General features: G+C 41.0%; 1 protein-coding gene across 2 annotated transcripts in view; it reads right to left on the bottom strand.

The window, feature by feature from the left end:
• Positions 1-14,926, bottom strand: part of IDS (iduronate 2-sulfatase) — a 43,989-nt gene that overhangs the window by 14,185 nt on the left and 14,878 nt on the right. The window contains exons 7-8 of one of the 2 annotated variants that reach the window (XM_037059262.1): positions 14,380-14,506; positions 9,420-9,593 (exon numbers count right to left, since the gene is read on the bottom strand). In XM_037059262.1, coding sequence (XP_036915157.1) covers positions 9,420-9,593; positions 14,380-14,506 — 301 coding nt within the window. The remainder of the gene's footprint in view (positions 1-9,419; positions 9,594-14,379; positions 14,507-14,926) is intronic. The other variant, XM_037059261.1, reaches the window with a different exon arrangement.

Below are 14,926 nucleotides of genomic sequence, written 5' to 3'. Positions count from 1 at the left end.
ATAAGCCAGGTGGTGAAAGACAAATACCATATGATATCATCTTTAACAGGATTCTAAACAACAAAACAAACAAGCAAGCAAAATGTAACCAAAGACACTATAATATAGAAGATGCTGACAGGGTCCAGAGGGGAGAGGGGAGAGAATCACAGGGGAAAAGGGGAAGGACTCACATGAACAAGTATAAAGGACACATGGACAATAACTAAGGTGGGGGGTGGAGATGGGAGGGAGGTGGGGAGAACTGGGGGGGCAGGGCTGGGAATACAAGAAAGAAAACTGTACTTGAACAAGAGTTAAATAAAAATTTTTTTAAAAGTCTGATATTGGTGTAAGGACATACATATAGATGAATGGAAAAGAAAAAAGAGTCCAGAAATAAACCTATGTTTCTATGGTCAATTAATATTTGACAAAGGAGCATGAGCATACTAAGGAGTAAAAATCATCTCTACAATAAATGGTGTTGCGTGAAGTGCTCTGATACATGCCAAAAAAATGAAATCGTACTATTCTGGTACATTTTACAATACACCAGAATAAATTCAAAATGAATAATAGACTTAAATGTATGTCATAATACCATAACACTCCTAGTTGTAACATAGGTTGGTAAAACTTCAGATATGCCACAAGGGAATATTTTTTTAAATTTTATTTATTTTTTTTAATTTATCTTTAGAGGAGAAGGGAAAGAGAGAGGGAGAGAAATATCAATGTATGGTTGCCTCTCGTGCATCCCCTGCCAGGAACTGGGAACTGGCCTGCAACCCAGGCATATACCCTGACTGGGAATCGAACTGCGATCATGTGGTTCGCAGGCCCTCGCTCAATCCACTGAGCTACACCAGCCAGGGCCACAAAGGAATATTTTTGCCAATGTATCTTCTACAGCAAGAGAAATAAAGGAAAAAATAAATAAATAGTCCTACATAAAATTATAAAGCTTCTGCATGGCTAAAAAACTGTCATCAAAATAAAAAGTGAATCCATTGTATGACAGAACATATTTGCCAATGATACTTCAGATAAGGGTTGAATCTCCAAGATACATAAAGAACTCAAATGACTCAAAACCAGGAAGACAAACAATCCAATTAAAAACTGCAAAGGATCTGAATAGACACTTCTCCATGGAGGACACACAGAGGGCCCATAGACATGTAAAATGATGCTCAACATCACTAGCCTTTAGAGAGATGCAGATGAAAGTTACAGTGATATATGAGGTCACACCTGTCAGAATAGCTATCATTAATAAATCAACAATCAACACTGCTAGTGAGGATGTACAGAGAAGGGAACCCTAGTGTACTATTTGTGGTAATGCAGACTGGTGCAACCACTGTGGAAAACAGTGTGGTATTTCCTCAAAAAATTAAAAATGGAACTGCCTTTTGACCCAATGATTCTATTGCTGGGAACATACCCTAAGAATCCTGAAACATCAATTCAAAGGAACTTATGCACCCCCATGTTCATCACAGCACTATAAACAATAGCCAATGTTGGAAACAGCCTAGGTGCCCATCAGTAAATGAACGCATTGAAAACTGCGATACATTTACACAATGGTATAGTATGCAGCAGAAAGAGAGAAGGAGGACTTCTGGCCAAGAGGGAGGCATAGGTAGATACCTTTTGCCTCCTCACAAAACCAAAAGAAGGACAACAACAAATTAAAAACAAAAATAACCAGAACTGCCAGAAAGTCCAACTGGGAGGACTTCCGCCAAGATGGAGGCATAGGTGGAAACACTGTGCCTTCTCCCACAACCAAGTATGATTAAAACAAAGGTTTGGAGAACAAAGACACAGCCAAAAACCAGAAAATTGAATTATACGGAAGTCTGACAACAACGAACCATTCAACTGGGATGGTAAGAGGGGCGGAGCCAGCAGTGGAGTGGGGTCAGGCAGGAAAGATCCTCCGACCTAGGCGCGCAAGTAGCCCGGACCCAGTCAGGATGTGGGGCAGACTGATGGCAGTCGCGTATTAACGCACAGTGAGACGAATGGCACAGGCCCCAGCCGGCGAACCCAGTGGTGGAGGGCTGACGGCGGTGGCACACTCGCGTGCAGTGGGACAAAACGCGTGGACCCCGGTGATGGTGGCGGCTACAGCACCTGTGGGGGCCGCAGCGGGAGGCGGCAGTCGGGACGCCATTGCTCCTCTTTGACCCCGCCCCCACATACAGTGTCACAACCTAGCGACTGAGTTGACCTGCTCTGGTGAACACCTAGGGCTCCGATCCTGCTACATAACAGGCACGAACAGCCCAAAAGATGGCACAAGAAAAACTCAGAGTCCCAGGGCTGGTAACTCTAAGCGACCGAGAAATTGCCAGCCTCTCAGAAGCACAGTTCAAGACACTGTTTATCAGGATGCTCACAGAACTGGTTGATTATAGTCACAAATTAGAGGAACATATGAAGGCTAAACTAATTGAAATGAAGGGAGATGCACAGGAAACCAATAGTGATGGAAAGGAAACTGGAACTCAAATCAATGGAATGGACCAGAAGGAAGAACGAAACATCCAACCAGAAAGGAATGAAGAAATGAGAATTCAAAACAATGAGGAGAGGCTTAGGAACCTCCAGGACATCTTTAAACGTTCCAACATCCGGATTATAGGGGTACCAGAAGGGGGAAAGAAACAGCCACGAGTGGAAAACTTATTTGAACAAATAATAAAGGAGAACTTCCCCAGTCTGGCAAAGGAAATAGACTTCCAGGAAATCCAGGAAGCTCAGAGAGTCCCAAAGAAGTTGGACCCAAGAAGGAACACACCAAGGCACATCATAATTACATTAGCCAAGATTAAAATGAAAGACAGAATCCTAGAAGCATCAAGGGATAAGGGGACAGTCACCTACAAAGGAGTACCCATCAGACTGTCAGCGAATTTCTCAAAAGAGACCTTGCAGACAAGAAGGGGCTGGAAAGAAGTATTCCAAGTCATGAAATCCAAAGACCTACAGCCAAGACTGCTTTATCCAGCAAAGCTTTCATTTAGAATGGAAGGACAGATAAAGTGCTTCTCAGATAAGATCAAATTCAAGGAGTTCATCATCACCAAGCCCTTATTATATGAAATGTTAAAGGGACTTATCTAAGAAAAAGAAGCTGAAAAATATTATCAGTGAAAGGACAGCAAACTCACAGTTATTAACAACCACACCTAAAACAAAAGCAAACCAAGAGGACAGCTAGATCAGGAGTGGAACCATAGAAATGAACACATGGAGGGTTAGCAACAGGGAAGTGGGAGGAGGAGAAGGGGGGAGAAGGTACAGAAAATAGCATAGACAGTAGGTAGAAAATTGATAGAGGGGAGGGCAAGAATAGTGGGGGAAATATAGAATCTAAAGAACTTGAGACACGTAGTTATAAACTAAGGGGGGAGAATGGTGGAGGGGTGTGCATGGTGGAGGGGAATGAAGGTGGAGGGAATAGAACAACTGTAATGGTATAATCAATAAAACATATTTTTAAAAAAGAAAGTCCAACTGTATCAAAGTCCAACAACCAAGAAGTTAAAGAAGAAATATTCATTCAGACTGGTAGGAGGGGTGGAAATGGACAGCTGGGACAGAGGATGTGCAACAAGGCAGTGGCAGGGAAAGCTGGTGAGAAGGTGAATTGCAGGTGAGTGAGGTGTTTGGCACACTAGTCGGTCACACATTCATGTGTGGATAACTGGGGGGAACAACTGGGAAGCAAGACAGACCAGACAACCCAGGGTTCCAGCACAGGGATATAAAGCCTAAAAATCTTGGGCTGTAAAAACCTGTGAGAATTACAGTGGCAGAAGAAACTCCTAGCCTCACAGCACAGTTTGTTGGAGAGAACCACAGTGTCCTAGAACATACACAAAAGCACCCACCCAGGAATCAGCACTAGAATGGCCCAAGTTCTTTGTGGGATACTGGGGAAGTGACTGAAAGCCAGCTCAGCTGAGCACGCAACATTGTTCCCTCTAGGACCTCTCCCCCACATACAGTGCCACAACACACCTATGTGGTTTGCCCTGCCCTGGTGAATACCAAAGGCTCCACCCATCAGAATGTAACAGATGTGCTGATACACAGAAATATGGCCCAAGTGAAAGAAAAGTTCAAAACTCCAAAAACAGAACTAATTGATGAAGAGATAGGCAACCTATCAGATGCAGAGTTCAAAACACTGGTAACCAGAATGCTAACAGAAATTCTTGAGTATGGGTGCAAAATAGAGGAAGACGTGAAGACTTTACAAAGTGAAATAAAGCAACATGTAGAGGGAACCAACAGTGAAGGGAAGAAAACTGGGACTCAAATCAATGATTTGGAGCAGAAGGAAGAAAGAAACATTCAGCTGAAACAGAATGAAGAAAAAAAGAATTCAGAAAAATGAGGATAAGCATAGGAACCTCCAGGACAACTTTAAACATTCCAACATCTGAATCACAGGAGTGCCAGAGGAGAAGAGGAAAAGTAAGAAATTCAAAACTTACTTGAAAACATAATGAAGAAGAACTTCCCTGATCTAGCAAAGGAAATAGACTTCCAGGAAGTCCAGGAAGTTCAGCGAGTCCCAAAGAAGTTGAACCCAAGGAAGCACATACCAAGGCACATCATAATTATACTACCCAAGATTAAAGATAAGGAGAGAATTCTAGAAGCAGCAAGAGAAAAGGAGACAGTTACCTAGAAATGAGTGCCCATGAGACTATCAGCTGATTTCTCAAAAGAAACCTTACAGGCGAGAAGGGGCTGGAAAGGAGTATTTAAAGTCATGAAAGGCGAAGACCTACACTCAAGATCACTCTATCCAGCAAAGCTATCATTTAGAATGGAAGGGCAGAAAAAGTGTTTCCCAGATAAGGTCAAGTGAAAGGGGTTCACCATCACCAACCCCTTATTATATGAAATGTTAAAGGGACTTATCTAAGAAAAATATGAAGACCAAAACTATGAACAGTAAAATGAAAACAAATTCACAAGTATCAACAATTGAAGGTAAATCAAACAAAAACAATAACAAACTAAGCAAACAACTAGAACAGGAACAGAAACAGAGAAATGGAGATCACATGGAGGCTTGTCAGTGGGGAGTAGGGGTGAGGAGAATGTGAGAAAAGGTAGAGGGAATGAGAAACATAAATGGTAGGCAAAAAATACACAGGGGGGAGGTTAAGTGTAGGAAATGGAGAAGCCAAAGAACTTAGATATATGACCCATGGACATGAACTAAGACAGGAATGCTGGTGGGAGAGGGGCTGCAGGGCAGAGGGGAATTAAGGGGAAAAAGAAATGGGACAATTATAACAGCATAATTAATAAAAATATTTTAAAAAAGAAGAAGGAATTCCTACCCTGTGTGACAGCATGGATGAAACTGGACACTATTGTGCTGAGTGAAATAAGCCAGTCGGTGAAAGACAAATACCACATGATCTCACTTCTAAAAGGAATTTAATCAACACAATAAATTAGTGAGCAAAACAGAACCAGAGGCATGGAAACATGGAAGATACTGAGAGTTGCTGGAGGAAAGAGGGGAAAGGGGGAATGGTAGAAAGAAGGGGAAGGGATTAGTCAAAGAACTTGTATGAACGACCCATGACATGGACAACTGTGTAGAGATTGACTGCAGGTATTGGGGTTGTAGGCTGGGAAGTAGAGGGATAACGGGAAAAATTGGACAACTGTTAACAGAATAAACAATAACTTTTTTAAAAAAAGAAGGATAATGAGGACCCATATCTCATCAGGTCTTGTTGGCCATGGTAAGGACCTTTACTCAAAATAAGACAGGGGAGTATAGGAGGCTCCAGAGCAGGGCTATAACACAACATGACTTGGATTTTAAAATGATTACTTTGGCTACTGTGAGGAAGAAAAACTCTAGGGAATCAAGGGCACACTCAGGAGACCTTTGCAAGCTGCTGTAGTAATCCAGCAAGAAATGGTGGCACTGTGATCCACAGTGGCAGCAGTGAAGTGGTGAGAAATGTTATCGACAGATTCTGAATGGAGAGTGACAGGCTTGTTGATGCACTGAATATTGCATATGGAATATAAGAGAAAGATGGGTACAAATGACTCTACAATTTTTGGCCTGGGAGACTACTACAATTTCCTGAGAACAGGGAGACTATTAAAGGAAAGGCTTGAGGTGAAAGGTCAGAAGTTCAGCTTTAGACATGTAAGACTGTCTAGGTAGACAGGCAGCTGGAAACCCAAGTTCCAAGTTTAGAGAAGAGATATAGACTAGAGAGAAATTTGAGAATAAACTGGATGACAGTGTATGAATTTATGAATTTATGAGTGGCCGAACACTTCTGAACAAAATTTTCAAAGATTCTCAGCCTCTCGGAAGACTTCTCCAAGTAAAAAAAGGGCTATAATCATGCTTTTAAACTTTTAACACTTTTTATCAATGACATGAAATAAGACAGAGCATACAGCACATAAAAATTAAATGTACAGAAAATGAAACTGGGCAGTAGAAAACAAACTTGGAAAGATCCAGAAAGACAGAATGATGGTCCAATACCAGGAAAATTTTAAAGAGGAATCAACGTAAAGTACACAATGTAGATGTTAAAGATGGATTAAATGCAGAAATCCAGAAAGAGGGCAACCTGCTTTAGCAGACTTCATAGGAAAAAAAGCACTAGATATTGAAAAATGTCTAAAGTGATCTGCTCATTTCTGCACTAAGCAGATCAAGTCAGGAGAAAACTAACAACAAAACCATATGGGTCACCCTTACAGCTGGGAGGGGATCACACCCAAAGGACATTTCTGGAAGTGCTTTCTCCATCTGGAACATTTTGAAAGACCAGGATAACCATGGGTATCACACTATCTTGAGAAGAACAGCTAAAGGAACAGATAAAGAATTGAGGATTTTGGCCTAGAGAAGAGAATATTATGTTGTTTTCAAAACTTGGAAGGACTAGAAGCTGGAAGTCAAAGTTAACTTGACCTCCACTGTTAGGGAAGGCAGAAGGAGAATCACCTGGTAATGTTACAGATCTAGTGGTTTACTAGAATGATGAGCTGACTCTCATCAGACATGGCAAATGTCTGTCTCTCTCACAAAGGGCCAACTCTCTGCCAGAAGTATGTAGGTAATAGACTTCTCCTCATCACTGGGGGTTGGTAGGGACAGCCCCTTCCCTGGCCGAGTCTGCTACCTGCTTCATATGAGCTCTGGAGTAGGCCGTTGTTGTCTGTCTCCTCTTTGAGAGCCCTCCCAATATGGGAATGCCTCCTGCTCCTTTGTCTCCAACCATCCCTGCCATCCATGGCTCCGCAAGAACAGGGGCCATAATTGTCAGCTCTAGTGCTGCTACTCCTCCCTGACCCAGAGCATGGAAAGTACCCAAGACTTATATTTTATTTAAGTCTTTTATACACCTTGAATTTATTTTGGTGTATGATGTAAGTTGGTGCTCAAGTTTCATTTTTTTTGCATGTAGCTGTCCAGTTCTCCCAACACCATTTGTTGAAGAGGCTATCTTTACCCCATTTTATGTTACTGCCCCCTTTGTCGAATATTAATTGACTGTAGAGAGTTGGGTTTATTTCTGGGTTCTCTACTCTGTTCCATTGGTCTATGTGCCTGTTTTTATGCCAGTACCAGGCTGTTTTGATTACAGTGGCCTTGTAATACAGTTTGATATCAGGTATTGTGATCCCTCCTACTTTGTTCTTCTTTCTTAACATTGCAGCTGCTATTCGGGGTCGTTTATGATTCCATATAAATTTTTGAAGTGTTTGTATGTCTGTGAAATATGCCATTGGTACTTTAATAGGTATTGCATTGAATCTGTATATTGCTTTGGGTAGTATAGACATTTTGATGATGTCAATTCTTCCAATCCATGAACACGGTATATGTTTCCATTTGTTTGTGTCGTCCTTGATTATTTTCTTCAGTGTTGTGTAGTTTTCTGCATACAGGTCTTTAACCTCCTTCGTTAGATTTATTCCCAGATATTTTATTTTTCTTTTTGCTATATTGAATGGGATTCTTTTCTTGATTTCTGCTTCTGCTGTTTCATTGTTAGTGTACAAAAATACTTTTAAACACCATTAAAATCCTAGAGGAGAACATTGGCAGGAAAATCTCAAATATTTCATGCAACAACATTTTTACTGATATGTCCCCTACAGCAAGGGACATAAAGGAAAGAATAAACAAATGGGATCTCATCAAAATAAAAAGCTTCTGCATGGCTAAAAAAAATAGTATTAAGATAAAAAGAGAACCAACTGTATGGGAAAACATATTCGCCAATAATACTTCAGACAAATGCTTAATCTCCAAAACATACAAAGAACTCACATGACTCCACTCTAAGAAGACAAGCAACCCAATTAAAAAATAGGCAAATGACTTAAACAGACATTTCTCCAAGGAGGACATACAGAGGATCCAGAGACACATGAAAAGATGCTCAATATCACTAGCTATCAGAGAGATGCAAATTAAAACCACAATGAGATATCACTTTCACTGGTGAGAATGGCCATCATAAACAAAGGAACAAACAACAAATGTTGGAGAGGTTGTGGGGAAAAGGGGACCCTAGTTCACTGTTGGTGGGATTACAGACTGGTACAACCATTATGAAAAACAGTATGGAATTTTCTAAAAAAACTAAAAATGAATATGCCTTTTGACCGAGCAACTCCACTGTTAAGAGTATATCCTAAGAACCCTAAAACTCCAATCCAAGAGAACCTACGCACCCCAATGTTCATAGCAGCACAATTTACAATAGCCAAGAGTTGGAAGCAACCTAGATGCCCATCAGTAAATGAATGGATCCAAAACCTATGGTACATTTACAGAATGGAATTCTATGCAGCAGAAAGAAAGCAGGAGCTCCTATCCTTTGCAACAGCATGGATGGAACTGGAAAGCATTATGCTGAGTGAAATAAGCCAGGTGCTGAAAGACAAATACCATATGATATCACCTTTAATGGGAAGCTAAATAACAAAACAAACAAGCAAGCAAAATATAACCAAAGACACTGAAATACAGAACAGACAGACAGGGACCAGAAGGAAGAGGGGAATGAATTTCAGGGGAAAGGGGGAAGAAGGATTCACAGGAACAAGTATAAAGGACACATGGACAAAAACTAAGGGGGGTGGAAATGGGAGGGAGCTGGGGAGTACTGGGGGGCACTGGGATGGCAGTATAAGACAGAAAACTGTACTCGAACAGTAATTACATACAAAAAATGCTTTAAAAAAAGAAAAAGAAAGTACCCAAGAAATACATATAGGAATACCAACATTGGGCAGGAAGGTGGACTGGGTAAGCCCCTAGGCTATTATTTGGTTCAGTGACTTATATAAACTAAAGAAGCTATTACTGTCAAGCAATATAACTTTAGGATATTGTATACCTGGCTCCATCAATTCTGAGGCAGGATCAAAAGGGTCGATGTAAGGGAAAAGCTTCTTGCCTGCCTCTGGGAGCAGAGCTGTCCTTCCAGGAACGTAGAACATCAGGGGCACATGAGTAGCGACATCAAAATTGCTGTATTTGGCCCATTCTCCATGTTCACCTAGAGACCACCCTGGTTCAGAAAAAGCACAGCATGATAGAAAATAAAATAATCATATTGCAACTTATTCATTTTAGATATCATTTTAATTCCTGTTATTAAAACTCAGAGGAAGCAAAAACCTCTTCACCAACAAGAAATTTTCCTCCACAATTAGCACAAATTGGTGATTTCACCTATATTCTACTTTATTTGAAGTTACTTATCTTGAATGAGGAAACATTTAAAAGGAAAAAAATATTAAATTCCCAAACTAAAATATCTTCCTTTAGGAAACAACTAGCAATACACATTTAGGTAGGGCTCCAAAGGACCACTGCTCTCCCCAACCCACACACCAACTTCCCCTGCTTATCTGGGCTTGTTCTTGACTGGACAGGGACCCCAATAACTGTAGTGTCACCACTGCCTTATCCTGTGCCTACCTAGCTGGACTCAAGTTTCACAACTTTAGTCTTCACTTTTTTCAGAGGGTGTACCACCAAGAAATAAGCTGTAAAACTGTGGCATAATCACTTAAATTAAGAAAAAAGGCAAGGGCAGCTTGTCCAACTTTTAAGACATACCATAGACCTAAAAAATATAACTTCTGATTCCAAATCCTCAACCTTGATTAAAAACTACACTTAACCCTGACTAAAAACATGCCTTGCAAAAGATAATTTGAAATCCCCAAGTTGGAAATTTTCAATCTTTTTAAGTTTGAGTACTCTTTTTGATATGAAAGAATATAAAAGACAAAAATCATACATTAAGTATTTTGTGTTGCAACACAACAAAGCCACAAAAGCTGCTATGTATAGATTTGAGGTTTTAGATCCCAGATGTAGGAAATCCAGGGAGAGCTCTTTGAGAGGAGCCATTTGTAATCAACAGCAGCTGCCAAGCAAAGAGAGCTTACAAGTGGGCCTTATCCTCATGGGGTGCAGTAGGCTGTGTTAGCACTATAAGAAAAAACTGGGCACTGACAGAGAAGTCAGAAGTGGATGGCAGGTCACTAGGTAAACAGTGAAAATTATGACACTTCCATAAATAATAAAAACAGGTCTTTACAAGGCATAAGGTATGTCTGTGAGAAATGACACAGAAAACTGTCTATGACATTATTAAGTCATAAAAAACAAACCAGGGAACAAAACAGTACACATAGCACAATCAACCCTACCTTGTTCGTTACTAGTGTATTATGTACACATGCACACATAACCCACAGCCACAGGCATATGCATAAATGCTGGCAGATACCCCATGATCCATCAGTGCCAGTTAGCTCTGGGGAAAAGGAATAAAAGGTCAGAGCACCCTGGCCCTATATATTACACTCCATATCCCTTTTTTGTTTTTACAATGAGTATATGTTATGTTCTAATATTGTTGTGTTTTACGTTATATGATACTACACAATTGTCTTCACAGTGCTAGGTATGATAATTGTATGATACTGTTCAGAAAAATGAACCTTAAATTTGCTTCAAAACAATTTGGTAGTGGGGGTGTGGAGGAGGATGAAATAAACCAGACTTCCATGAATAAATATATGGGGCCAGGAAGAGCAAGACCAGGAAGTTGCTTATCTTCTTCTCTTAGGCACATTTAAAATTTTTCAAATTAAAAATAATTTTTAAAAAATATTTCCACTTTTGAAAAAAGTTGGAAACTGCCTTAGGAGAGATGAGAGTTGTGAACCCAGGCTCTTGGCCAAAAAGACAGCAGGGCTAGGGTGGAAGGGTGAAGTCAGATCTGAAGGCCTTATTGAGTTCAATCAGGAATGTTCTGGATCCTCCTAAGACCAAAAAAAAAAAAATCATCCAACCCTCTACGTTAGAAATGGTGGTTACAACTTCCAGTCAAGGTAGTGGCATAGACAGACATGGCTTGCCTCTTAACACAACCACATCAAAATTATAACTAAACCCTGGCTTGTGTGGCTCAGTAGATTGAGAGCCAGCCTATGAACCAAAGTGTTGTCAGTTCAATTCCCAGTCAGGGCACATGTCTGGGATGCGAACCAGGTTCCCAGTTGGAGGCACATGAGATGCAAGGACACCTTTAGGTTTCTCTCCCTCTCTTTCACCCTCCCTTCCTCTCTCTCTAAAAATAAATAAATAAAATATTTTTTAAAAATTACAACTAAAATATAGAACAACCATCACTCAAAACCATCAGAAATCCAGTTTAATGGAAGTCTGACAATAGCAGAATTAAAGAAACCACATCCATCCAGACTGGAAGGAGGCACACAGACATGGAACAGGTTGTTCCCACATCCATGTGTGGTGCATAAATATTAGGGAGGGATATCTTGGAAGCAAGAAGTCCCAGCCCCACACCAGGCCCCGCAGCCCAAGGTTCCACTGCCAGGAAGATAAGTCCCCATAATTTCTGGGAACCCCCCAAAAAGCGGGGATTAAAGAAACTTCTGGAGTCCTAAGCACTTCTCCTTAAAGATCCCACATACAGACTTAGACCCACTCCCTCTGAGCTCCAGCACTGGGGTAGCATCTTGAAAGGCACCAGTGGCATAAAAGAAGGCACTGAAGTGACTGGCATCCAGGCAGGAGTTGGGGGATAGCTTTCTCCCAGACAGAAAAGTAGGCAAAGGTTATTGTCCCTTTTCTGAGCCCTCTTCCAACAGAACCACAGAGCTGGCAAGTGGGTGCTTTATCTGAGACGCCATCAACCTAGTTAACACTGTTTGCCCCACCCTAGAGATACTCTGAGACTCCACCCCACCCAACTTATGGGCCCACCCACAATGTTAACCATGACATTTCCATATGAATGGCTAGATTTAGCTCATGCTTCACAGCTTCCTAAATTCTATCAAGCAAGCAACAGCTGGCCTCAGTAAGCCCCCAGGCCCATATCCCTTGCTAAATGGCCCTAGGCCTGGCACTAGCACCAGCCAGCCTAGATTCACAGGTTGGCTTTGCTTAGGAATCTCCAAGGCCAGCACAAGCAGCAGCCATCTCAGATGGCTTTATAGCTCAGGCAGGGTGTCCCAGATAGGGATGGACCTTGGCCTGCACCAAACAGGAAATCCCAGAGCCTGTACACCCAGTGGCAGCTACAGACCACACTGGAGTACTACCACCCTGCCCTGCATAGCTGATTCTCCATGGGGGGCAGAGTTTGGTGGTCAGTGGTCATAGCTAATCCTTGTAGCTAACTGGAATGGGTAAATCCCTCCCATTGATCTGCCAACAGCAATCAAGGATCAACTACAAGAGGAGGGTGTACTCAGCCCACATGAAAGGCAAACCTCAAGTACCCAGCTTGGGTGATAGGGTAGGCTGTGCCACTGGACCCTATAGGACATCTACTACATTAGGCCATGCTACCAAGACAGGGAGTCACAGCAACTCTACCTAATACACTGAAACAAACACATGGGGGCTACTGAAATGATGAGATAATGAAACATGGCCTAAATGAAAGAACAAATCAACATGCCAAGAAGAGAACTGCATAAAATGGAGATAAGAAATCTATTACATGCGCAGTTCAAAACAATGGTTATAAGGTTGCTCAAGGAACTAAGTGAGGACTTCAGCAGCATAAAAAAGACCCAGTCAGAAATGAAGAATACACTAATTGAAATAACATTTTGCAGGGAAACAACAGTACAGTGGATGAAACTAAGAATCAAGTCAATGATTTGGAACATAAGGAAGCAAAAAACAACTAACCAGAATAACAAGAAGAAAAAATAATCCAAAAAATGAGGATAGTATAAGCTACCTCTGGGATAACTTCAAGAGGTCCAATATTCTCATCAAAGGGGTGCCAGAAGGAAAAGAGAAAAAGCAAGAAATTGGAAATCTACTCGAAAAAATAAAGAAAACTTCCCTAGTTTGGTGAAGGAAATACACATGCAAGTCAAGGAAGCACAGAGAATCCAAAACAAGATGGGTACAAAGAGGCCCACTCCAACACAAATCATAATTAAAATGCCAAAGGTTAAAGACAAAGAAAGAATATTAAAAGAAGCAAGGAAAAAGAAGTTAGTTACCTACAAGGGAGTTCTTATAAGACTGTCAGCTGATTTCTCCAAAGAAATTTCACAGGCTAGAAGGGATTGGCAAGAAATATTCAGAGTCATGCAAAGCAGGGACCTACAGCCAAGATTGCTTTACCCAGCAAAGATATAATTTAGAATCAAAGGGCAGATAAAGAGCCACCCAGACAATAAAAAACCGAAGGAGTTCTTCATTACCAAACCATTATTATATGAAATGTTAAAGGAACTTCCTTAGGAAAAAGATCAAAACTATAAACAATAAAATGGCAATAAATAAATATCTATCAACAATTGTATCTTAAAAAAATTGAATCTAAGCAAACAAGAACAGAAACAGTATCATGGATATGGAGAGCATTTTGATGGTTGCCAGATGGGAAGGGGGTGTGGGGGAACAGATGAAGAGGTGAGGGGATTAAGAAGGTATGAATAGGTAGTTACAGAATAGCCATGGGGATGTAAAGTACAGTATAGGGAATGCAGTAACCAAAGAACTTATATGTACAACCCATGGATATGAACAATGGTGTGGGGATTGCCTGAGGGAGTGAGGCATGTTCTACGAAGGTAGACAAAGGTGGAAAAGTTCTCCTCTGACCCACAGAGACATGAAGAGAGGTCCTAGGACTAAGAAGGAGAGCATAAATTCCTCCCCAAACCCCACACTCAGGGCACTACTGATTCCAAAAAAAGAACATGCCTATGTTTAAGGCAATCTACAAAAGCACATTTCACCAAAAAAAGTTCAGAGACACCAGGACATTTCAGAACACTTACCATGATCTGAGGTAAATGCAACAATAGTACTGTTGGCCAGATGAAAATCATCCAAAGCACTCAAAAGGTGGCCAACCTGTGTATCCAAGTAGGAAACAGAGGCAAAGTAGCTCTGGCGTATTTTCCGCTACAAATTAAAAATAATAATAATGAGAGTGACTGCGATTTAAGTTGCTGTAGCATACACAGTGTTTACCTGAACATCCCACCAAAACACCACTCATCTGCTGATGCCCTTGATTCTCTCAGCCACAACATGATGTTCATTTCTTTACCATCTACATCCCATCTCCCCACAGTCAAAGCAAAATCTTCAGGCCTATAAGTAAGATTCTTTCTTAAGAGGATGAGCTTTCATTTAGGGAACAGCTGATGGATGTCCTACTTACTGTTCTTTTCTGTCTCCTTTACATATTTTTATAGGTCCCAGAAGAAGACCATACACAGAAACTTATCTATCAATTCCTCTAAACTCTGTTGAAGTCATGTGAAAGATACCATAAAGCTGTATCCAATTCTGTTGCTATAACAAAGGATGACAGAGTAG

The sequence above is a fragment of the Sturnira hondurensis genome, unplaced genomic scaffold (genome assembly GCF_014824575.4).
Source record: "Sturnira hondurensis isolate 20B ecotype Veracruz unplaced genomic scaffold, ASM1482457v3 Scaffold0010600, whole genome shotgun sequence".
NCBI lineage: Eukaryota > Metazoa > Chordata > Mammalia > Chiroptera > Phyllostomidae > Sturnira > Sturnira hondurensis.
This window is presented reverse-complemented; position numbering and strand designations above follow the sequence as displayed.